Source organism: Spea bombifrons, chromosome 5 (genome assembly GCF_027358695.1).
Source record: "Spea bombifrons isolate aSpeBom1 chromosome 5, aSpeBom1.2.pri, whole genome shotgun sequence".
Classification (NCBI taxonomy): Eukaryota; Metazoa; Chordata; class Amphibia; order Anura; family Pelobatidae; genus Spea; species Spea bombifrons.
The window spans coordinates 36,247,494-36,271,624 of record NC_071091.1 but is presented as its reverse complement, the minus strand read 5'-3'; the positions used below and the strand labels follow the sequence as shown (position 1 = coordinate 36,271,624).

The 24,131-nt window shown below is 38.2% G+C and overlaps 1 protein-coding gene across 2 annotated transcripts in view; it reads left to right on the top strand.

Annotated features, from left to right (window-relative positions):
* Positions 1–7,787: 7,787 nt before the first annotated feature.
* MYRIP (myosin VIIA and Rab interacting protein) overlaps positions 7,788–24,131 on the top strand; it is a 173,916-nt gene continuing 157,572 nt past the window's right edge. For both annotated transcript variants that reach the window (XM_053465992.1, XM_053465990.1), the window contains exons 1-2: positions 7,788–8,064; positions 17,607–17,729. In XM_053465992.1, the coding sequence (XP_053321967.1) occupies positions 17,620–17,729 (110 nt within the window). In that variant the 5' untranslated portion in view covers positions 7,788–8,064; positions 17,607–17,619. The remainder of the gene's footprint in view (positions 8,065–17,606; positions 17,730–24,131) is intronic.

Below are 24,131 nucleotides of genomic sequence, written 5' to 3'. Positions count from 1 at the left end.
CATTATAGGGCCGGCCCTGTATATATAGTTGCAATGTAGAATCTAGGACTAAAGATATAGTCCTGTGGCCAAGTTTTCTTCTACCAAGTCTTCTAGCATATCTTCTAATGTAACATGCCACTGTGTGTTTTATAATGGATTGAGAATAAATCTTTGAACATATGACTGCAAATCCTTGCACAATCCTAGTACAATTACATCACATGAAGTATAAGTAATGTGACCTTACTAAGTGAATTAAACAAGTCTGGAATCCTTTGTAATTTGTTCAAGAATTCCTTCAGCATGTGATGTGCAGATTCCAGAAAGAATGTGTTCTCCTCACTAATGTTGTTTGATTTCCCTCTTTTTTTGTAATATGCACCTTGCTGACACTTTCATTCTGTTACTGATTCTCCCATTCGTCATCAATATAAATATAAAATCAATGGAATATAACTATAACTGAATGTATTTGAAAAATAGATGCGTCCTTTTATAATTCATTAATTAAAATATCTACTCTGGTACATATACAAATCCAAGAAGCCTGTTAGAAGCTAGAGATGTTGATCTAGAATAAAAAGCGTAGTTTTAATAACAGTACTGTGCAAGTTTTATGCAGGTGTTAAAACTGCTGTAAAGAAGGGATATTTTGAAAAATAGACATGTTAATAGTTTATTTTGTGAGTAAACGGAAGAAAAATCTAAATCAAATCAATATTTGGAGTAACCACCCTTTGCCTTCAAAACAGCATCAATTCTTTTCAAGTTTTTTTTTTTTTTTTTAACAGCACATTTTTCTTATTAGTCATTGTAAGATGGTAACCATGACTCTACGCCATTAGTATTGACCCTTTATCTAATATAGTCAGCCTGGTGGCTCTTCCTTGCAGCAACTTGTTCCTTTCCTCCATCGCTTTATTTTTACCATCTCTGAATATTACATACAAGGTAAAAGGACCTTTGTGGCAGCTAGGCAGGGTTTTTAAAAAAGACCATGGTAAGAAGGGAATGGAGAATGGGAAAATCAATGACAGTGAAGAGGGCAGCGATACACACCTATTTGCCAAGAATAGAAAAAGCCACTGCCAAAGAAAAGCTGCAGTCAGCGGTTATCCAAGAGGCTTCAATATTGCTTTGGTAAAACAGACACTTGAAAAGTGATGTTATCACCATAGCAACCAGTTAAATGATCCTGCTGTCTGTTCTGTTAGTACCTATGGCCATAAACCCACATTTCTACCAGTATAACCATTTTTTAATATATAAGACCCATAAGCTATATATTGAATAGTCACATGTGCTACACAAATATATTAATTCAATTTCCATAAAACGTCCACTAACCTCATGGACATTCTGGTATATAGAATACTTTGAAATTATTGAAATGCAGTACTGAATAATGAGGAAATATGCATTCCTACAATAATTATACATAGTTTGATTTTGTGTGTTGTTTATTTTCAGTAACAGTAATATTTATATTATTTTATTAACTGGTAATATTTCCAATAATCCATGGCTGTTTTCTTGATAAAAATGAAGTTAGTGAATGTGATTTTTCATAAAGCTTATAACGCTTATACACTGTAACCAACAGACATGTTTTGATTTTGGCACTACTATATACGCTACAGTATTTTTTTTTTTATCATTTAATCCAAAAATCCCAATGTATAATGTCCCTGGAAGTGTAAATGAGAAAACATTTTGCCATCTTAATGAAATGAGTTTACATCAAGCTATGAAACGTTAATGGTTCCATTCTGGTGTTGAGATGGGTTCCAAAGAATATCTAAGGAAGATAGTAGCAGATAATTTCGAAAAAACACCTGAAAAATCAATTTTCTGCACGATCAATGATAATGAGTAAACAGTAATGCAGTCTGTTGCCTTGAAGCTGTTTTACCATGTAAATAGTGAAGGGCTGTAGAAAATGCTGATTCATTTTTCCTTTAATGAAAGGGGTGAAATAGGGAATGGCTATATAGTGAATGTCAAATAAAAAAAGGTTTAAGAGGAGGTTACGATTTATAGAAAGAGGTAAGAAATATGGACAAAATGATTGGTTCATTTTGCTATACTTTTCTGGAGTTTGAATTGGTTGGTACAGTACAAAACTAGGAACAACCAGGCTCCGGCAACCCAGAGCCCTTCCTCTTTGGTTTGGGGGGATTTCTTGAGGGGGTTAGATATGTCAGGGGCGGAGCTAGAATATGAAGACAGGGCTAATCCCAAACATCTTACATTTGTATGGTTTGGGAGGGGGATAGGGCGGGAAATGGGCATACCTAAACACCACTCCCATGACCAGGAGACTGAGTGCCATGAGTGGAACCCATTGAAGTCAGTGGATGATGTAATACGCTACGGAATTTGATGGCGATATATAAAACAATAAATAATAATAATAATACAGGCTGGGGGTTATTAGTACACAGGGGTATATAAATCATATGCTGCACCTTGCCACATGAAGGGTCAGGGCCAACTGCAGGTGCAGCACATGATTTATATACCCCTGTGCACTAAGGACCCCCAGCCTGTATTACATCATCCATTGACTTCAATAGGTTCCACACATAGAAATACAGATTTTGAAAGCAGATGAGTACCATTTGGTCCATCTAAACAGGATTAACATTAACTTTCTTCCTGTACTTTGGTAACGTACCGTATTTCCTCGATTATAAGACGACCCCCTAAAATGTGAATATTAATTTATGAAAAAAGAAAAAGCCTGAATATAAGATGACCCTATAGGAACAAAGTTTTACCAGTAAATGTTAATTCATGTAAACTATGTGAACAATTTTTTTTAATAAAAGCTATGATTGAGAAAAATATTTTGTTTTTATTTCCTTTTTTTTTTTAACCTGCCCCCCCCAGAGGGGCAAAGTGGAATATAGGGAGGTATAAGGCATTTCAGGAGACAGAGTGGCGTATAGAGGGTTAAAAGGCATTTCTGGAGGCAGAGTGGCATTAAGGGGGTTTAAAGGCATTTCACAGAGCACTCTGCCTCCAGAAATGCATTACGCCCCTCATTTAACACTCCCTCCTCCAAACTTACCTTCTGAGATCACGGAACTCTGACAGCCAGGGAAGGTCTGCGCGATGGACACAGACAACCCACGCTGCTAACCGCACCTCCTCCCGGCTGCAGCGGAAGTTGTCTATGCGAATCGCGTAGAGCTCTACACGCTGCCCGGACTAAGCACCGGGGACTCAGAAGTACTGGTAAGTTGTGGGTGGGGGCAGGAGGATCCAGGTCCCCTGCATCGCTGCGGGGGATCTGGATCTTAGTCTCATAGTCAGACCTAGATGAGGTCTGATTATAAGACGATCCCGATTATAAGACGAGGGGTATTTTTCCGAGCATTTGCTCTGGAAAAAACCTTGTCTTATAATCGAGGAAATATGGTATTTTAATGTTTCTCCACTTTCTCTCCTTTCCTCCAAGCTATACATATTCAGTTCCCTTAGTCTTTCCTGATATTTTTTGTTCTGCAAATCATTCAACATTTTAGTAGCTCTCTCTCTAACTCCTTACAGAACATCAATATCCTTGTGGAGATGGGTCTCCAGAACGCTACACAATACACTAGGTGAGGTCTGACTAGAGATGGTCTGGGGAAAAAATGGAAAGATTGGGAAAAAAGTTTTTTTCTGTTTTTTTTCAATGCCATTTTTTTTTGTGTGGAATATCTTCTTCTACAATGATAAATAATAGGTTTATGACATGGCATTTAAACTATATTACCTAAAGACCTTTATAAAAGATGCAAAAATAATGTCAGTTACTTCACTTTTTCATTTGAATTGGTGCTAAGGTGCAAACCTGTGATCATTTGTGATCGCTCTCCCTGACCAATACATGTAGGAGGATTAGAGGAGATCTTTTGTTTTCTTTTAGTTGGTTTCTTCTTTTATTTTGCTGCATGTGAGGGAAAGGGGGGTTACCTGTTCTCATGTTGAAAAGTTCTTAACATATACACTCACTGGCCACTTAGGCCGCATTAGGTACACCTGTCCAATTGCTTCTTAACACAAATAGGTAATCAGCCAATCTCATGGCAGCAACTCAATGCATTTAAGCATGTAGACGTGGTCAAGACAACTCGCTGAAGTTCAAACCGAGCATCAGAATGGGGAAGAAAGGGGATTTAAGTGACTTTGAACGTGGCATGGTTGCTGGTGCCAGACTGGCTGGTCTGAGTATTTCAGAAACTGCTCATCTACTGGGATTTTCACGCACAACCATCTCAATTACAGAGAATGTTCCAAAAAAAGAGTAAATATCCAGTAAGTGGCAGTTGTGTGGATGAAAATGCCTTGTTGATGTCAGAGGAGAATGGGCAGTCTGGTTCAAGATGACAGAAAGGCAACAGTAACTCAAATAACCACTTGTTACAACCAAGGTATGCAGAATACCATCTCTGAACACACAACACACCAGGTGCTACTCCTGTCAGCTAAGAACAGGAAGATGAGACTACAATTCGCACAGGCTCACCAAAATTGGGCAATGTTCTTCCAGTCTTCCATCGTCCAGTCTGATGAGTCTCGATTCCAGCTGCGACATTCAGATGGCAGGGTCAGACATTGACGTAAACAACATGAAAACATGGATCCATCCTGCTTTGTATCAATGGTTCAGGCTGCTGGTGGTCGTGTAATGGTGTGGGGGTCACTTTGGGCCCCTTAGTACCAATTGAGCATCGTTAAAACACGACAGCCTACCTGAGTATTGTATCTGATCATGTCCATCCCTTTATGACCACAATGTACCCATCTTCTGATGGCTTCTTCTAGCAGGATAATGCACCATGTCACAAAGCTCACATTATTTCAAATTGGTTTCTTGAACATGAAACATGGTCTCTGCAGTCACCAGCTCTCAATCCAATACAGCACCTTTGGGATGTGGTAGAACAGGAAATTCACATCTTAGATGTGCACCCGACAAATCTGAAGCAACTGTGTGATGCCATCATGTCCATATGGACCAAAATCTCTGAGGAATGTTCCCAGCACCTTGTAGAAAGTATGCCACAAAGAATGAAGGCAGTCCAAAGGCAAAAGGGGGTCCAACTTGGTACTAGCAATGTGTACATAACAAATACTTTGTTAGGTAGCAATCATTTGGTAAGTGTTCAAAGCATGTTATATAGCATTCATTAGCAATGCACAAAAAACAATATTTTGGAGAAAATTGAAATACCCATCCTAACAATATATTAGGAACCATTCTAGGTATAATGCATGCATAATTAAAATCAGTAAATGTTTAGTTTTTTAGCTAGATTCGTTAATCAATGAATTATGAAACATAAATGCATGTTTATTTTGTGTAAGGAAACAAAGGGGGAGTCAGTGCTCAGGCAAGTTATGTCCATATATTTTACCTTATGCACTAATTGTTAGGAGTTTTATATATGGAGTTACCTTGACATTGGAAGATTGGGAATATCTATCTTCGATATGTTTATCGAAGGTAAACTAACTTTTAATTATGAGCTGCTAATCACTCGGTTTTTGTCTGGCATTATGGAAATAACGTTAAATGTCAATGTAAATGGTAGCAATAGACTGGCTTTAAATAACCTTTTCATAGACTGTATTTGGCTAATTATCCATTTTATTGCTAGGCTGTGCAGGATAAATATCAGTTTGCCCATATTAGTTTAATGAGCCATTTGAAATGCATGTTTGTACTGTTGGTCCCTGTATAGCTTTAAATATCAAAGTAAAGTAAAACATTTTGTGAAGCTCTTAAAGTTCTTGTAAGTTATATATTTTTATGTAACACATATAGACAGTTGCCTACTTTCCTCAGCCTCACCAGAAGCCCCTATTCACAAAAGGGCATATGATTGCGATTTGGCATAAAATGCAAGTTTCCAGCAGAGAATGTACATGAGTTAGACAAAAGTCCAACTCGCATTAGCATGACCAAAAAAACAGTTTGTAAAAAAAAACACTTTTTCTGACTTGTGTTACTGCCAAACAACATCACAATATGTGCTCAGCAACATCTCCTGAGTACAGTGATACCACCCATTCCTGGGTCTGTCAGGCTGTTTGGGGCTAAAAAGCCACATTTGGAAGGTGCACATTTTTCAAATAGGAATTTTGACATTCTGCCCACATGTGCTATTTGGGAGAGCTTTGATTTTTTTTTTTTAATCACAGTGTGATTAGCAAGCTGGGTTCCATTTACTTGCATGGTTCAATGCAGTATCTGTATTCAACATGCAGGGGGAGCTTAGAGTTCTCAAGAGGGTCTGGAGAGACTTGTTTATTTTTAATGGGCGGTGCCATCCTGCAAGAGGCAAAAACTCTCGCTTTGGCATCCAGGGGTGGGTTTTCGATGTTGCTTAAAAGTAAAAGTTATAGTTCTAACTTGCAAACCTCACCAAAAAATACACCTTTACCCAATGGCACTGGATTGAAAAATGTGCGATTGTCTGTGCAAGAGCATGTTTATACCCCTGTGCATCAATGGCCTTGATACATTTGAATGGGGCCCATCAAAACCAAAATAGGATGAAATACAAGCTTTTAACATTGGGAGATGCTGGTGCACAGGAGAATATAAACACGATCCTAAGCAGCCAACATAATTTATATAGATGTAAGACTGTGAATACTGTAATTTTTGTAAAAATTTTATATATAAAAAGAATGTCTTGCTTATATCAATAAAGTTTAAAAAAATCCCTACTTATAGTTTGTGCGGGTAGATTAAATGAGAAAGAGGTAAATAACTGTTGAAGAATGAAATGGCAAAATCATGAAAAATGCTCTGATCCTGTAGTGTAAAATAGCCCTGGTTCCTAAGGAGATAAACAACCCCTAAGGTTTTTATTTTCTTTATTTTTTTAAGGCAGCAAAATAATTTCTACATGCTCGTTATTGTGCTATATAGAATAATCTCTGTATAATAATTACCTCACAGATTTATGAAGTTTTCTGGCATTGTGATTCCTAGTGATGGGAAAAATGCATCCCTGGGCTAATACAGGCTCCCTGTGGACACACAATGGTGTCACTGTGATGCAGTTGTAATAACAGTAATGTCAAAGAGAGATGTGTGTGTGTATAGATAGGTATTATTATTTCATTTTGTCTTTATTATTTCTTTATGTGGTCACACGTATACATACACTATGTTATGAGAAAGTGAGAGAATGAATATGTCAGGGAGGGTAGGAAAGACAGTCAGAGAGAGAGAGAGTATGAAAGAGAATGAATATGTCAGGGAGGGTAAGAAAGACAGTCAGGGAGAAAAATTAAGAGCCAGTCAGAGATAAAAAAAAAAAAAAGGCGAGAGATAATGTGAGACACAGAGACGGTAAGAGCCAGTGGGATGGGGATTCAGTCAGTAAGAGATGGGGAGGGAGAGAGATACAGCCAGAGAGGGTAGAGAGCCTCAGCCAGGAATGAAGAGATAGACAGCCAAAGCTAGACATGCAGACAGAAAATCAAAGCTAGGGGTGTAGAGAGACAGCCAGGGATATGAAAAGACAGCGTCAGACAAAGGGAGACAGACACACGGATGGCATTGTGAGCTATACATCGTAAGAAATCTAAATAAAACCTGTGCTTTTCTCCTCCGTTCCCAAGCGTGTGATGCAGTAAAATCGGTCAAACCATATAAAAAATATCCTTAAACTGGCTTATTTTCGTTAAAACAATATCAATGAATAAAGCGAAATGCGCCCCATCCTTGCAATAGTTTCAATTTGCCGCCCCGCTTTCTCTGCAGCCTGCTGTGTCACGTGACCACTCGAGTCACATGCCCTCTGATGTAATGTGCTGGATGCTAGATGTGAACTAGACTAGTCGCTACCCTGGAGAAGGTAGCAAAGCGGCTGTGATCGGCAAGGCACTTGCTATCTAGCAGCCTGCAAGGGAGTGAGGGTGAGTGTGAGGGTGAGTGTGTGTGCTGCAGTCTCAAGGATCTGTGGAGTGTGTGCAGCCCAGTGCCAGCTCATCAGCTCACCAGTGTCAGAGCTGCCAACTGCATTCTGCCCTTCAGTCTGATTGCTGGATTTGCAGGCTACAGCTGGCACACAGGTACCATCTTTTCTTGTGTCCCCACTACTATGTGCTTGGTGGGTGGGTGTTGGCGGGCAGGGTCCCTAGTGGGAATAGGGTGTGAGCCTAAAGTGCTCTTCTGGAGTTACACCGATGCTGCATGTATGAAGTTATAAGGAACCGTAAACCATTTGGATGCATTATTTATCTGACCCAAAAAATAAGCTTAATACTAGATCTGACATATAAAGTATTGGAATATTGCTGGTGAAAGGCTGCAATGCACTGCGGACATCTCAGCGTTGAATAAGTCTCCATGCAGCAATGCACAACTTAAAGAATTAACCTGATGTTTAACCCTTGAGGTTCTACACCCAAAGGCACTCGAAAGGTGATGTATCAAACACTGCGATTGCCGAGAAAGACTGTAAATGTGGCACTCATTTCCGTCACATTTTGATTTTTGACGATATAATAATATTATAGCTTTCATTGAAACAATGTTTCGCTGATAATACAAAATGGGATCTTATTAGAAATTGGTTACACAAAAAATCAAGTTATGAATGAATTGTGGGGGTATACGAAAAGCATTTTATTAAACATATTCATATTGTTTGAATAGAGATAACTATATTGCATGGCACATTTTAATATTTTGAAATAAGGATCAAAAAAATATTTTTTGTAAATTTTATCTAAATAAAAATTGTTAATAGCTGGAATTCGTATGTGATTCACACCAATGCCAGTCATTGAATTGTGTCTGATGTTTCATGGATAACAACAATACATTTGGTGTTTGCTTAATTTAGAAAATTTTACATAGTTGTGACCACAATATACATGTGTGTATGTATATATATATATATATACATCTTAACAAAAATACATCTTTATAAAAATAAATGGTTGCATCTTCACTGAGATTACATTTGTTAAAGAGCCCCAAGCAAAGACTCGTCAAATGTGAGCGTATATTAAAGTACTTAGTAAGTTCTTTTAATATGCATTTATGACTGTTTAAAAAATTGCTTATCTGTTGCAGTTTAGCGCCCCCTCTGTTCGCCTGATTCATTGCATATTTGGGTGCTTATAGTAGCCAATTGATGGCAGGAAAGTGCTCCCATTCAATTCAATAGGAGCACCAAATGTGCATACTCATGTTGGTCCAGTTAGACTAGCTGAAAAACTTGCGCAAGCTGGAGCTGGCTGTCTGGATGATGGGTGATGAGTTCGATGGAACACATCTAAGGCAAGTCAGATATCTGGGAGACTATGAAGAAAAACAAACATAGAGAAAATCTCCTGTTGAATTCCTCTATGCATTTGGAGGAAAATATTAATTATGAGGAAACATTCAGCCATCATATGCATTAGATACATAATAGAGCTGGCATGTGTTTTAAAGTTAATGTAGTATTTGACTTAATGTCCCTTTAAGAGTCCGCAGGGGCATTTGATCTGAATGGCTTATTCTCCCTTCTTCATAGACAAGTTTATTTACCGTATAGATTAGTGATGCTCAATGTGTTTTATGAATGCCCATATAGTTTTAAGATTAAGGTTTTATGCTCCATATTCTCTGCTAAATTATTGATGCAGTATAATAAAACTCAGTAAGAGCTCAGACTAGCCAGGTGCAAGAACATGTCTCAAGGCAGACAGCTGGCCCTCATGACCTGCCGTTTATGGAGGTTTTTAATCGCCACCTCAGGTTGTTGTTTTATTAATACAGGTGGCTTATTAAGCACGACCAAGACATACATTTTTTGTTCACGAATAGCAATGCTAGAAAAGTCTAAATTTAATATTCACAGTCATTGCCTAAAAATATTAGTTTCTGATTGTTTGCTATACTAGATTTGTTTTTTCTTTTTAAAAAGGAATGAACTCTCCCCTATGTTAAGGTGACCACAAGTTTGGGTTTCACCTGATCAAACTGCCCTTGGCCTGGGGCAGTCTCCTGGGACCATTAAGTGTCCTGGAATGAGAGAATGCTGCTGATGCCTCTACAGGAACATCCCGTTTATAATTTATAGTATTTTACATTAAATTAAAGGACATAACTGCTGCGATAAAGTGCTGTTTATTACATTGTGCCGTAAGTTGCAAAATTGCAGCCCTGCGTGTCATGAGGCTTGGTAGACATTCACACGTGAACTGTCATTATTGTGTGTGATATAGTAAGGAGTGTTTTCTAACTATAGAAGTTGTACGGCATTGTGAATGTCGTCATGGAGATGAGAAAACCCAATTTGTATAGCCTTGTGTCTTTCTCGCTGTTACTACAAATCCGTTTCCATTTCCAAGAATTCTTCCACATATTAAAAATATCTACCGTTTCCTTTCTGATTAGTTTTGTTATTTAAATAATATTTATTATGAGCAAAGGTTATTTTAAATAGGGAGTTTATGATATGAGATGATCATATCTAGATGCTTAAAAGGGCTGTTCTAGCCTTTTTAGTCTCGTTAGAGATAAGATCACTACCACAGGTGCTCTAAAAATGTCATGTTATAAGCTGAGGCTGGCACAGACACAGAGTTACCAAGCCCACACTCAAGCTAAGACTGCATTAGCTCCCTTTTTGGACATGCGCTAGGACTCTGTGATTGGTGAAGCGTTATAGCAGTGTTTTCCTTCCAGCTTGGTTCTGGATCATGCTCTGGCTTTGTGTTTTTGGCGATTTTGTGTTTTTGTGAATTATATTACAATCTCCCTAATAGAAACACCCTGTACTATCTTCGCTTAAGCAGACCAGCAAGTATCCATACCGATAGCATAGACAAGCCATTGCTGATTATGTCATTGAGGAGAAAGCTGCTATAAATGCATGTATGAATGCATCTAGTAACCCAGTAGCCCCCATGTAACTTATAGAGCAGCAAAGTGTGCTGCTCACCTTGTGATGGCATAGACATCTGCTTGTCATGAGTTTATCTGTAATTAAACATTTAATTGTGGCTTGGCATGACATTGTGGCAGAGTCATCCGCATACACTGGATGTTTGATTGACGAAAGGAAAGGTCCCCAAGCTTTGTCTTCTTCAGTCTGAAAAAGCAATCCGAAGGGAATGAGGTTTTTGCATATGTTGTGAATAAATATTGTTAAATACTGTAAATATTGTATCTAAATATTTAGTTAGCCCAGAAAATGTTTACCAATATATTGATACTGTTAACCATAAACAAGAATTACTGCAGTTAATATTATGACTTATTATATTACTTAACACAGTAAACCAGAAGGTTAGAAAACGATGATGAAGATGCAGTTTAGAAAATATCGCTGCATATCTCTTGTTGATTTATGAAGATGCAAGCTAAGAGGTTCTCATGCTTTCAATATCCTCTCCATGTCATCAGAGCCGAGTCGCCTTTAAGTCTGCTTCTCCGATGCAGTGTCTACATGCACAGCAGATAGTCCGTGGATTTTTCGGGCCTCAATAGCGAAGTCTTGCAGTTGTTTTAGTGAAAATGAGAAAACTTATTGTAGTGTAGTGACATTTTTCATGGTTCAACAGTGTTGCATCCTAGAATAACCCATTAACAATCTAAATTATTCTCTGACATGAGCAGTGTTTGATTATATGTTGGAAAGGGTTCTTTCTAGTTCTATGTGCACTTACACCAGGTTAGGTCAACCATTGTTTCTGTCACATAGAAATAGAATGTATAATTGAGTTTTAGTTTCGTACACAAGGTCTGAAACCAAGTTTTCTGACAGAAATTTTGTGTACAACCTTTCATTTTTACATTGAACATATCTCTTGGTTCATTCGTTTTTAGGTTATTTGGTGATCTCAGTTGTCTTTTTGTGCAACCTTTTCAATTCCTCACACACCTTAGTAGCTAATTACTGTGACACACATTAGAAATGGTTGTGTTTTGCCCTAGGGTAAAGTAATCATCACCCTGTATTTAGAAACTTGAGAAAGGCCGTAGGTTGTAAAGGCACGGTTATGATAACATTACGTGTGACTGCCTATCATCTTCAAGCTGAAAGGAAAGAAACAAAATAAAACTGTCAAATATCAGTGATTTGAATAACAAATAAATAATACTGTAGTTGATTTTGTATATACATAATGTTTCTTCGTTTAAAATTTGAATAATGTACAAGTAAATCATAGAAACATAGACAGATAAGAACCATTAGGCCCATCCAGTCTGTGGTATCAATGACAATGCTACTAGAAATCACAGGTGCATAAGTATAACTTCCAACGTTTTGAGTGTCCAAATCGGGATACCTTTTTGGGGCATTTGTGGCTAGAGTTGGGGTTCAGCAGGGTCAGAGGAAGAAATGAGCTGCTTCCCCAGGTCTCCGGGTCAATCTCCTTGATCTTCTCCTTTAGTCACGCCCACTCTCACTTCAAACCAATGTCTATCTGGGACTAGTCCCACCCACTTGCATGCCTAGCCCACCCCCTTCCCATCAAAACCACTCCTGTGGGAGAGCTCCAGGTAGCCTACCATGTGGAATTCCTGGGTTTCAGTGCATCGTGAGGTGGCCATGTGGGAGCTGCAGTGTAAGTCTGTGCTACAACAGCACAGACCTTCATTGATTATTGATCTTGGTCAGTTAGTGGAAATCAGAGTATCTCCTTAATCAACCCATGAGCTATGTGTGACTGTGCCCAAAAATCTAGACTGTCCCTCCCCAAATACGTGGGAGGAAGTATTTGCGAAATGTCAACCACAAATCATGATTTCAATATTCAGAAACAGAAATGGTTATTTTATATATTCATATTTGTAAGCAGGAAAACGTATTTCCACCAACTAACCCACTCCAATCACATGTTTCATTTGCAGACAAATTCCAATAAATTCTGACACAGGACACACAGGTTTGAGAAGGTTTCAGACTAAGAAGAATATTGGTTCAAAAATGTGACATCTTCCCTTTCCTTCAATTCAACCCTTCAACCTAATTATTTCCAGTATGCTTGAATGACTATGATGTTTAAATATATGTCCTTGTTTAAAACATTACTAAACTAGCCTTTTTTATTTATTTATGTTTCTTTAATTACTGCAGTTATTTTTTTGGTACAGCAAGGGGTGCCATTTGACAACCCCCCCCATATTGTATGATATTACTTTATTCTAGGCAAAATGCCCAGGATAGAATTGCACAGAATGAAATTACATTTTTGTTCATTAACATAGATAAACTCAAATTGTCAATGTTAGTGCAGAGTATTACAAACATATCTCTCTAGGAACAACGTAATTGTGAAACTCCCACCGTTTTTCATTACTGATATCAGATTAAAATATGGTTATTGTGATTTCTTTTTTATGTTTGTTTTGCTTAATAGAATGCTTTTATTCGGCTTCATATTAGCCATTTGTGTTCTAGTTGTCTACTAAACAAACACTCCTTGTCATACTGCCTTATCATACAGTGGGTCAGTCATGATTGCTCACCTAGGCACTATTATGCTAATCTGTTTTACTGTATACAACACTATATGTTATCCACAAGGAGAAAAACTTTTTTTCCGTGGGGCATCTTTTTGAAGTACAGCTTATGTAAAAGACTACATAAACTACCGTTTTAGGTGGGAAAGAATTTCTTCATGTTCAACAAATTTGTGTGTCTATGTCTTCTGTTCGGACTAACGTCACTCAACAGTTTTGTTTTTGGAAATCCCATTCATCCGTTCATGTTGCAATAAAAACAAGAAATAAACTTGTAGAAGTAATTGAATTAAAATGGGGTGATCTCCTCTTCTTAGTGTAGTTAAAATGGCGGCCACAGCAACGAACAAATGAATAAGGATTTTTGTATTGTGCACATTCATTGTTTTCTAAATGGGACAGGCAGTCCATTTATGGGGCAGCAGAGGTGGCACAGGCAGGCTGTTTTGGGGGCAGAGCTGGCACAGGCATGCTGTAAAGGGGGCAGATGTGGCACAGGTAGGCTGTTTGGGGTGGCAGAGCTGGCACAGGCAGGCTGTTCAGGGGTAGAGTTGGCACAGGCAGGCTGTTCAGGGGCAGAGGTGGCACAGGCAGGCGGTTTAGGGGGCAGAAGTGGCACAAGCAGACTGCTAAAGTGACAGAGGTGGCACAGATTGGCTGTTTCAGGGGCAGGGGTGGCATCGATAGGCTGTTTTAGGGGCAGAGGCCTACCATGTCTGCCTTAGTTTTTAGTGATGGGCTTTAGGCTGTACCACCATCAATGTGTGGCTCAGGATATAGTTATGTTGGACCATATCTTTTCAGTAAATGTCATTTATTTAAACGTATTTAATTTATTTCTAAGTTAATTTATTTTTTAAGATTTTTTTCCAGTTGACATGCAGTTTACGAATTTGTGAAATAAATATTATTGCCAACATTATTTTTTTGTGGGAGTCTTTACATTTTAAAGTGGGGGAGTGCCACGTACAGGATCTACCCTGGGTGCCAAATACTCTAGGTATGCCCCTGTATCTATAGTACAATGTTGAAAAGCTGCAATTTATTTTGTAATGCATATTGGAACGCATTTTGTATGGTCTTCAGAGTATTTACTGCATGTAGATCACAAATTATTTTATTTAATTATTATAATTATAAAATTATATTCCTGTTTCATTTAATTTTGCCCTGGCTACCTCTAATGATGCCATAATGTATTATTATGTAAACTTATTGCACCTGTTCAGTAGAACATGTCTTGACATAGCATTCCCATGATTGACTGCTTCTACTCCTATTACATTCCGATTGTCTAGAACACGGGTGTCCAACCTGCGGCCCTCCAGCTGCTGCAGGACTACATCTCCCATACTCCTCAGCCAGCCCCTTAGCTGAAAGAGCATTATGGGAGATGTAGTCCTGCAGCAGCTGGAGGGCCGCAGGTTGGATACCCCTGGTCTAGAATGTGCAAGAAGCATATTGTGGTATGCTCCCTGCTTTAAGCAGAGGCAGCTAGAAAGGAGTTAAATGAGACCAACGTCTAATTTCTAACTCCAGTAACAATCATTTCTGTGCCGATTTGTTTGCAGTAAAATGCAGGGGAGTCTATTTTTTATTGCTCCAGTATGTATTTAAAAAAAATAATCTTTACAATTACATGCTGAGTGTTTTTTGTACATGGATCTTAAGGGCCCTGCTGTGTATGTTCAGATATAATTCTTTAATCATGTCATATTTATCCAGGTCATGCTTACATGTAGTCTATAGTCATATGAGACAAAATAAAAACATTTTAGGCTCAAAGTCTTAACTTGCGAGAGTCGAATATTTTTATGTTTTGGTGAAAAAATAAAATGACAGATCTTCTTGCACATAATCCTCCTCCATCCTATGTAAGAAAAATTATGTATAGCAAAACACTGACCACATCTGATATAAATTAACAATGGTGACTTTTTTTAAACACTGGGCTTTACCATTTTTGCAGCAGCATTAAAGGTAAATAGGAGATACCGATCAGGCGCATAAGTAGTATGTTCCACTTATTTACTAATTTGTAGGTCAGATCCCTTAGTAAACCATGGTGCACTGCATTTATTACAATATATATATATATCCTTTTCAATGCAAATTGTACTATACAAAACAGTGACATGATGAGAAATCCTTTTTTAAATTAAGTCATCTCGATGAAGAAAAATGAAAGTAATGTTACTGATGATGTAGAGTCAAGCAATCATAATGCAAAATACAATTGCCATGCTCATTATACATCCTTCGGCTACATCACATCCAATGCCACATATATACCAATGACTAAAGAGCCACTTATACATTATGCAACATGACCTCCCTTCGTTTGTGTTTTAGATCGAGCCATTCACAACCACATTGTGGAATCATTTTACTGCATTAGCACAGAGAACAGATGTTTATTCATTTTTACCAGTTAGAAACTAGTACTGACCCTTGTACTCATTTGCACTATAGCAGCATTTATAGAGTCCAACCACCAGCCCGGTTGTATGTGGTAACAGTGACAAACGATGGGAATGAACTGTGTGTGTGGGAGAGCATCTGTGTATGTGTTTAATAATCTGTGTGTATTCATGTAAAGAGGGTGTAACTAGGAACCACAGGGCCCCTGATTTCCTCAGTGCTGCCTTTGCCCAAACAGTGTGAGTGCAGCCTTTGCCCCAAACTGCTTATCAGTGCCATATTAGCCTCCAAATCGCTTGTCTGTGCCATCTTTGTCCCCAGTGTGTCTGTGCCATTCTTGCCCCCAAACAGCCTGACTGTGCCATCCTTGCCCCCAAACACCAAAAGGATATTATACTGTGAACACACAGCAGGTAACAGGAAACATAAATCAGGACCCTGCATGATTAAGTTGGAACCTGTGTAGACAACAGATAAGAGAAATGAAAACAAGTGTTCAAACAACAATAATATTCGTATGTCCAGTTAAGGTGTAGAACATCAATGTTTTTCTGGTTTTGGAGAAAATGCACTACCCTGTTTCCACAATTTAGAGTAGTTTAAAGTCTAACAGTCCAGCACCATTTAGAAGCATCCTTAAGTTGTATCGGAAATCAGGTTATTTAGGCAGGTTTTTTAGACATCAACTTATTTTAATAATTAATACATTTATGGTTTCCAAATCTATAGTCAGGATAACAAGAGGGTTAACTTAGGTAACTTTGTGTCACAAACATGTAACAAGCAAATGTTTCAAACAAACCTAGATTTCCTATGCGTCTATATTTAATGGTAAATTAAGTGGTGTGGACATACCCAGGAGATGTTATGCCTAGAGTTGCGTCCCATTTTCTGCTGTGATTACATTACTAAATGACTGAGGTTAATGTGACTTAAATCATCACCACAGCTGCTTGTAGAGTTTGTTCTATGTGGGAAAAGATTAGAGCAACGTTTTGGTTTAAGAGGTGGCAGGGTGATATGCATTATGTTATTCTTTACTATTCAGCCTTTTTTACTGAAATGAGAACTGGGGAGGTATAGCACAAAGTAGATTTAAAAACTCACAAACAGAGCAATCAGGGTGACAAGGTCAGCTTCATGGTAGACAAGCTGAGTCCAAATAGCAGGAACATTTAGTTGTAGGTGATTGACCCATTTGGAAAATACTTCTGAATGGTTTAGCTGGGTTTAACAACATAGTTCCCCAGTCGGCTGTAAAATGCCTCTTACTGGTACATTACCAAAAATATTAAATATGCACAGTTGACTCACGCATTTTGAATTCTCAGGAGTGTTTTAAAGAGCCTGTTCAGCTTTCTTGAACTGATAATAACATCTAGTTATATGTTGGGTACAGGGCAGGTTAACCGGATGGTGTCCTTGAAGAAGGACTGTAGAGATACTGAGGATTGTCATTATCACTTGATAGGAGAAGATAGCAGTATTACAATTGTTTGATATTAATATTGTGTGTATTATATTTTCCTGTAAATCAGAAGACAAAATACTGGCAGTCCAGCTATTTTTGAATACTACTGACTCGTATTGTACATTTTACCTCAAATAAATTATTTATCACCATCTATAATTAGTAGAAACGTTTTTTCGTTTCCCTAGATATACAGCTGATGGCGAAAGCTATCTGTTTGTGATTTACAGTTCTCTTAATTGCTTTTGCATTCAGGACAACACAAGACATGGGTAGGAAACTAGATCTTTCTGGCCTGACTGAGGATGAAGCTGAACATGTTCTTCAAGTTGTCCAGCGAGACTTCAGCCTTAGGAAAAAAGAAGAGGAAAGGTTAAGGTATGGTTATTTTCTTTGCATGGGCGTGCACTTTTTAATAAGATTGATACATGGGAGAACACAGAAAAGATCTGCATACCATGTTTGTGCATTTTATGTACAGTAAACACCTTTGTAAATGAAGGGTCATCTTGTGTACAATCCAAGTTTTCTTCTGATGCATATTGTTGGTAGAAATCTGTACATATGGTTTTGTGAAATAATATAATTTGTTTCTACAATTTATATGTATGTCAAGAAACTGTGTTGTCTCTCTGTGTATGTAACACTGACATCACAAATACAGAATGACGATTGGTGTTACAATAGATTACAGACCTGGATGTTTCACCAGTGGGGCAGCTACCGTCATTTTAATGCTGGGGACATTTATGTTTTGTAAATCCTATAAAGCAAGTAACATGATTGTAAATATGTAGGAATATAAAAAAAAATGTTAAATTGAGATTGTCTAATGTTTCTCTCCTTTATTTTTAATGTTATTTCTTGGTGCAGTCATCTCACCATTTCTCATTAATCGGTATGTTGATGGCAGCTATTTTCGCTTTAATAATATTTCATAAAGCAATACAAACTTTACTAACGAACACATTTGTGCATGATTCTGTGGCAGCTAATGCGGATTTTCTCCCATCGCCTTGCTTAACGGTAAATGGGGCTTTAGTTCAAGAACAGCTGGAAAACTGCAGGAAAAAAAAAGGCTGAATGAAAAGTGCAAATTGCACAGCAAATCACAACATGGTAAAACACATTTAAATGCAGTTTGCTACTCACAGTAAATACAGCAGAGACATGATCTGGTCATTACTCTAATGGTGAAAGTATGTTATCACAATATTAGGGTACTGAATCTTTACTCCTTTTAGTAGTTTTTGAAGGGAAAGCTAGTAGCTTAAAATAGAAACAGCTCCAAGGTAGGAATTAGGCGATTTGGAGGGTTGACTTGGTTGATGGAAATTTGGAGACTGTTGAGGAGTGACTTGGGGGCTGTCGATGGGTAGAAATTTATTGACTGTGGTTGGGGAGCTTTTAGTTGATGCAAAAGTAGGAGGCAGATGTTAGTGTGTGTATGGATAAAGGATAGTTTGTGTATATGTAACAGAAAGGGTATGTGTGTATAGGTATGGACATCAAATATTTTACTTGTGTGCGGCACATCTGGTTTGTTTGCCGGCCACATTAAATTCTGTTTGCAACAAATATGTGATTTCTTCACATATCTGCATCTGAATTCAGTATTCTCAAGGCAAAGTATAGTGCCTAGTAATGATATATGCTAATCCGTCTGCCATCAAGATTTATATCTGAATGATTGTTAGAGTGGAGTCGAGAGGGCATTGTGAAGTCAAAGCCATCACTTGTCACAGTACAAAAACTGTACAATGGAAATGAAGTTAATGGCCTGCTTTAGGCAGTGGATGTTTATAAAGAAATAGTAACATATTTGTAAATAGTTTCCATTTTAATATTTGTATCATATATTTCCATGGAAGCACATTAAAAGGGTGAATATTATCCAGTCTATTACTTCCATACTTGGGTATTATTACAAATACTAGCACTAATTCTAAGAACTACTAAATAGCCTTTTGACCTTGATCATCAATTGTAGAAATATACGTAGGAAGGCCCATGTTATCTTGTCAACTGATTTTTATACATTTTTGTGCACATACCAGGAAATTCTCCACGTTTGACCTAGAGTCTTCTGGTCCTGCTTTTATTCTTTCTCCTAGTAAGGGACTGTTGTTTGGTTATGCCTTCTCTATTCCCTCTTTTCCTCTCATTAAAAGTTGTCTGAGGCTCATCCCACCCTATGCGTGGCCAGCCCCATCCCATACATGGCTAGCTCCACTCGAGTCAACATGAAGCCTCTCCCCCGGTAGTAGTAGTTCACAGGTATGGCTATGCACTGGCTGGGAATGTAGCTCTAAATATCCTAGTTATGCATTAGGGCCACGGTATGATGTCATACCCCGGTGCTGTTTATTCTTGGAGACTATTTTTTTAAATTCAATTACAAATACCTGCTTTAATTGGCATTATTCCAAATTTTATACAAATACTGCATGACACAAGTCAAATACACTAGTTCCAAGCAAACAGAAGCTGAGAAATCATTAAAATGCAATAAAGTTCTGCACAGGCACATCATTCCTGAGGGGCCCATAGCAGCTGCCTCTTTGAGCCTGCAACAACCATGGTGGTAACCACTGCTAACGAGCCCGCCACTCTAGGGGGCCCAGGTGACCCCTGTGACCACTTCCGCATTGGCCCTCCGCTTACCTCTGTGTTGCTCGCACACTGTGAGTGCAACTTTTCTTCTACTGCCCAGGGGAAGCAGGAACTTGCCCAGGGTCCAATCAGTATTAAAGGTAGCCCTGGTTCTCCACCGATATTTTATGCATTGTTAAAGGTATTACATGAGTAATAAGATTACAGGACACTAAATGTATGATATTTGGGGACCAGCGTGTCTCTATGTTGATGCGCCTAGAGATCTATTCATTTTACATAAGTCATCAGTTCAGTTTCATGTCCTTTTATGCTCTTTCATGAACCTTCATTTTGTGTACTGCTATTCCCACATCATCTTAACCAAAGCACAAGGGGTATGTTTGACATAAATGTAGCCTGACATGAAAGTCAGTCAAGCAACAACATTTGTGTTCCAAAACCAGCAGCAATTCTTTATTATTTTGAGGCATTCTTTCCAAAAATTAATAGCCATAAAGTGCATTTGTCTCCATACTTTCATCTGTCTATCATACGTATTCATCTACAGTAAATGTTTTCGGGTGTAAAACAGTATATTATTATTTCCCTTACAAAAAATTACTGCAGTTTTTTGGACATGAAAAAACTGCAATACTGCACTTTTACTGCAGTATTACTGCACATTTTCTGCAGTTTTACTGCATTTGTACTTCACTGTACTGCAGTTTTACTGCACATTTACTGCACTTTTTTTTTATATTGCAAACCTACAGTTGTACTTCAATTTACTGCAGCTTTATTGGATTTGTACTTCCGTACAAAAATAACTGCAGTACAACTGCAGTACAGTGAAGTACAAATGCAGTAAAACTGCAGTAAATGTGCAGTAATACTGCAGAAAAAGTGCAGTATTGCAGTTTTTTCATGTCCAAAAAACTGCAGTATTACTTCAGAAAAACTGCAGTAAAAGGGTTAGCATTCAATCTTTATATTTGAATTGCATCTCATTTCAAAAACATAACATATTAATAAAAATGAGATTACAATAAGGTAGATTAACCCCACCCTCTATCACACGTGCTCATGTGATATTTGTAAATTTGGGGCGAGACTGGGGGTTTAAATCACTGGCACTTTAAGAATGTACATTAAACGTAAGTGGCCCACACTATCTACCATTGGCCCACTAGGCACTTGCCACATAGCCTCATTTGATTACATAAAAAAAGTACTAAAATCAATCAACCTATGTAAAATATGTTTTATTTTACTTAATAAAAATGTTTCGGTAATGTGAGATTTTTCTTTCCCCCCCCCCATTGATTCGTTGGTTGTACCAGATAGAGATGCTGAATAAAAAAAAAAAAAACATGACAGCATCATATGTCCATGAGTCAGATACTGTAACGAGACCAGCTTTTGTTTGTGTAACCTTCAATCTAAATAGATAATTAGTCTGCTATTTTCCAAATGCTATCCCTTCTGTTAATCAAAGAGAAGATACAAAACAATCATCTGGTGAAGGTGATAAGCACATTTTCAGTCTTAAAAGGTATTTATTTTCCTAATTCATACTGCAGGTTAAAAATATGGTTACACATTTTTAATATTTGAGGAGTTTAATGTTATAGATTGTTGCCTTTGTTATTCAGTATAAACGATGCTTGTCATTTGCTCCTACACTTATCTGGAGGAGAATGTACTGAAAGTGAAGCTCTTCCACTATTATAGTGAAATTTACATGACTGAAAAGATGCTAAAGCCAAATAATTAATTAGCGTAGTAAATGCTTTCCCATCACCAAATATTTTAATTCATATAAAATGAATTGTAAAAAAATATAATAAAGTACATATGTCAACTTTAGAATCTTTCTCATGCATATCTCCCAACAGTCCCAGTTGTTCATGATTTATAGACTGTTCTTCTGTACCGTGTAGCTGCCCCTCTGCTAACGGCATGAGGCAGTTAGGGAGATGCTTTAAGAAAAAATAAACTAACCTGGGGAAAAAGGGCTTCACACAGAGACTCCTGGTCAAACCCAGAGAGTTCAAAGGACTCTCTTAATGATGGCTTTGGTACCTGATGCCTCCAACCCCTTCACCAGCTTATTTGTTGTTGTCTTTGGGTTCAGTTGAACCTTTCAAATCAAAGTACGTTTAGTACTGGGAGTAAATTTGCCCCTTCTTCCTGAACGATGCAGCGTCTATGTGGTCCCATGCTTTTTATGTTTCGATACAATTGTTTGTACAGTTGATCGTGGTACCTGCTGTTGTTTGTAAATTGCACCTAAGGAGGAACCAGACTTGTGGAAGTCCACAAACTATTTTCCTGAGGTCTTGGCTGAGCTGCTTGGATTTTCCCCATGGTATCAAGGGTAAAAAGGCCCTGCCTGTACAGTAGGGTGTCCACATCGGCCATGTTTTCCAGGACACGTATAATTTTTACAGATTTTGACCAGCCCAGATAAAATGCTGCCCTGCAGTGCATAGACCTATGGAAAGGAAACCAATTAGTCAGTTCATCCCCCGTACTGCAGGGCAGAATTTTATATGGGCTGGTCGCCAATATGTCCTGGAAAACATGGCTGATGTTGGAATAAAATATAACTACAGGTGTCAATTAACACCTGATTATGACAATTGACCAGTCAGAAGATCTTAAAAATATATTACATCAATTTCTGGCATCTTCCAGACTGTTTATAGACACAGTTTGTATGTAAACTTTTGACCCAGTGGAGCAGAGTTAATTGCCTTGCGAAAAGCAATGTATGGTAACATGAAATGTCTGGACCCTCAGAAATCTCATGGTGCTGCCACAACCACAAGGGATTCTGGGTAGGGACATGCAAATAAGGTCAACAATGATCACTTTTGCCTCTATATCCACTTTATACATGGATCCCTTGAAAGTAATTGCCCGCTGTACAAGACAGCCTTTAAACAAAGGGGTAAGAGGTGCAATAACCAGATCACCACTCATGGACAGCTGTTTTGTATACATTTTTTTATACACTTTTAATAGCATCTTCCATGCATTCCAGTTTAAGGACTTGGCAAGGTTACAATGACCAACTGTACAGAACCAAGCATTAGGGGGATTGCCCCTAGTACTGGGATAGAATTTTCTAGTTTTTTAGGTTTTTGACCGTGTTTGAACTGGTGTTGTGTCTTACTTTTTCACATTTGTCACAAAATTCCAGGGTAGGAGTATTTTAGTTTTACAACTTTTCAAAAGACTTTCACTATTACCCTGCAAATTTTGTTGAATTTAAATCCAAAGGTAGTTATGTCCACTAGAGAGGACAGCCAGATCAATTTCATTGATAGCACGCATATGTTTTATACAAGAGTCAAACAAATCAATGCACAGGCTTTTTTTTCTACCAAGGTAATTACATAAGGCTAGTAAATGTCATTTTATAAATGAGGATTAAAATGATTAGAGTGCTGTAAAAAAAGAGCAGGCTTGTGGTTTATTGTCATACAGGGATCTGTTGTAATGAAACATCATTATTTGATGCGTATATCAGCCTCAATGTTATATACTGTGGAAAGTATTCTAGGAATTGCTGGATTTCCTTTAAGTCATTCAATGGAACAAGTGTTTCCCAGACCACCATATACCATCTCAGGAACATAGCAAGAAGGAAATAGCCCATTTCCTCCTGCAAAGCTCATTTGTGTTTATTATTTTTTCTATTGTCACATGAATGAATATCAGGAGTTTAAATACAAGTACAGATTAAAGTTAATTCAGAACTGCTTAACACATAGTGGGGGTGGAAATTGCCCAGGTTTGGTCGCCAGAGTATTAGGTTGTGTCGATGATCGAGGAGCAGTGCTCGCAGACTTTGAAGGCATGGGCGTACGAATCCCATCAGATACCCCTTCTTTCTCCCCATCAGATACCTCACTACCCCACTCTTTCCACAGTCAGGGCAGCGCTGAGGCGGGTGGCAGCAGGGGAGACAGAACCCCTCTCTCCTCCCCTTGGGTGCCGTACAGCATTTCAATTGGGGGGGGCACGGCATAATGCGAGTGCCTCTCTTCCTCTGGCCCTGGGGGGGATTGCTTCATTGTCGGTCTCCCCCCCGTATGATTTCCTGGGGGAGGGGAATCCATCCCCCCGGTTCCTATGCTCATGTTTGGAGGATAGGAAGTGGACTTCTGCCCGGAGATT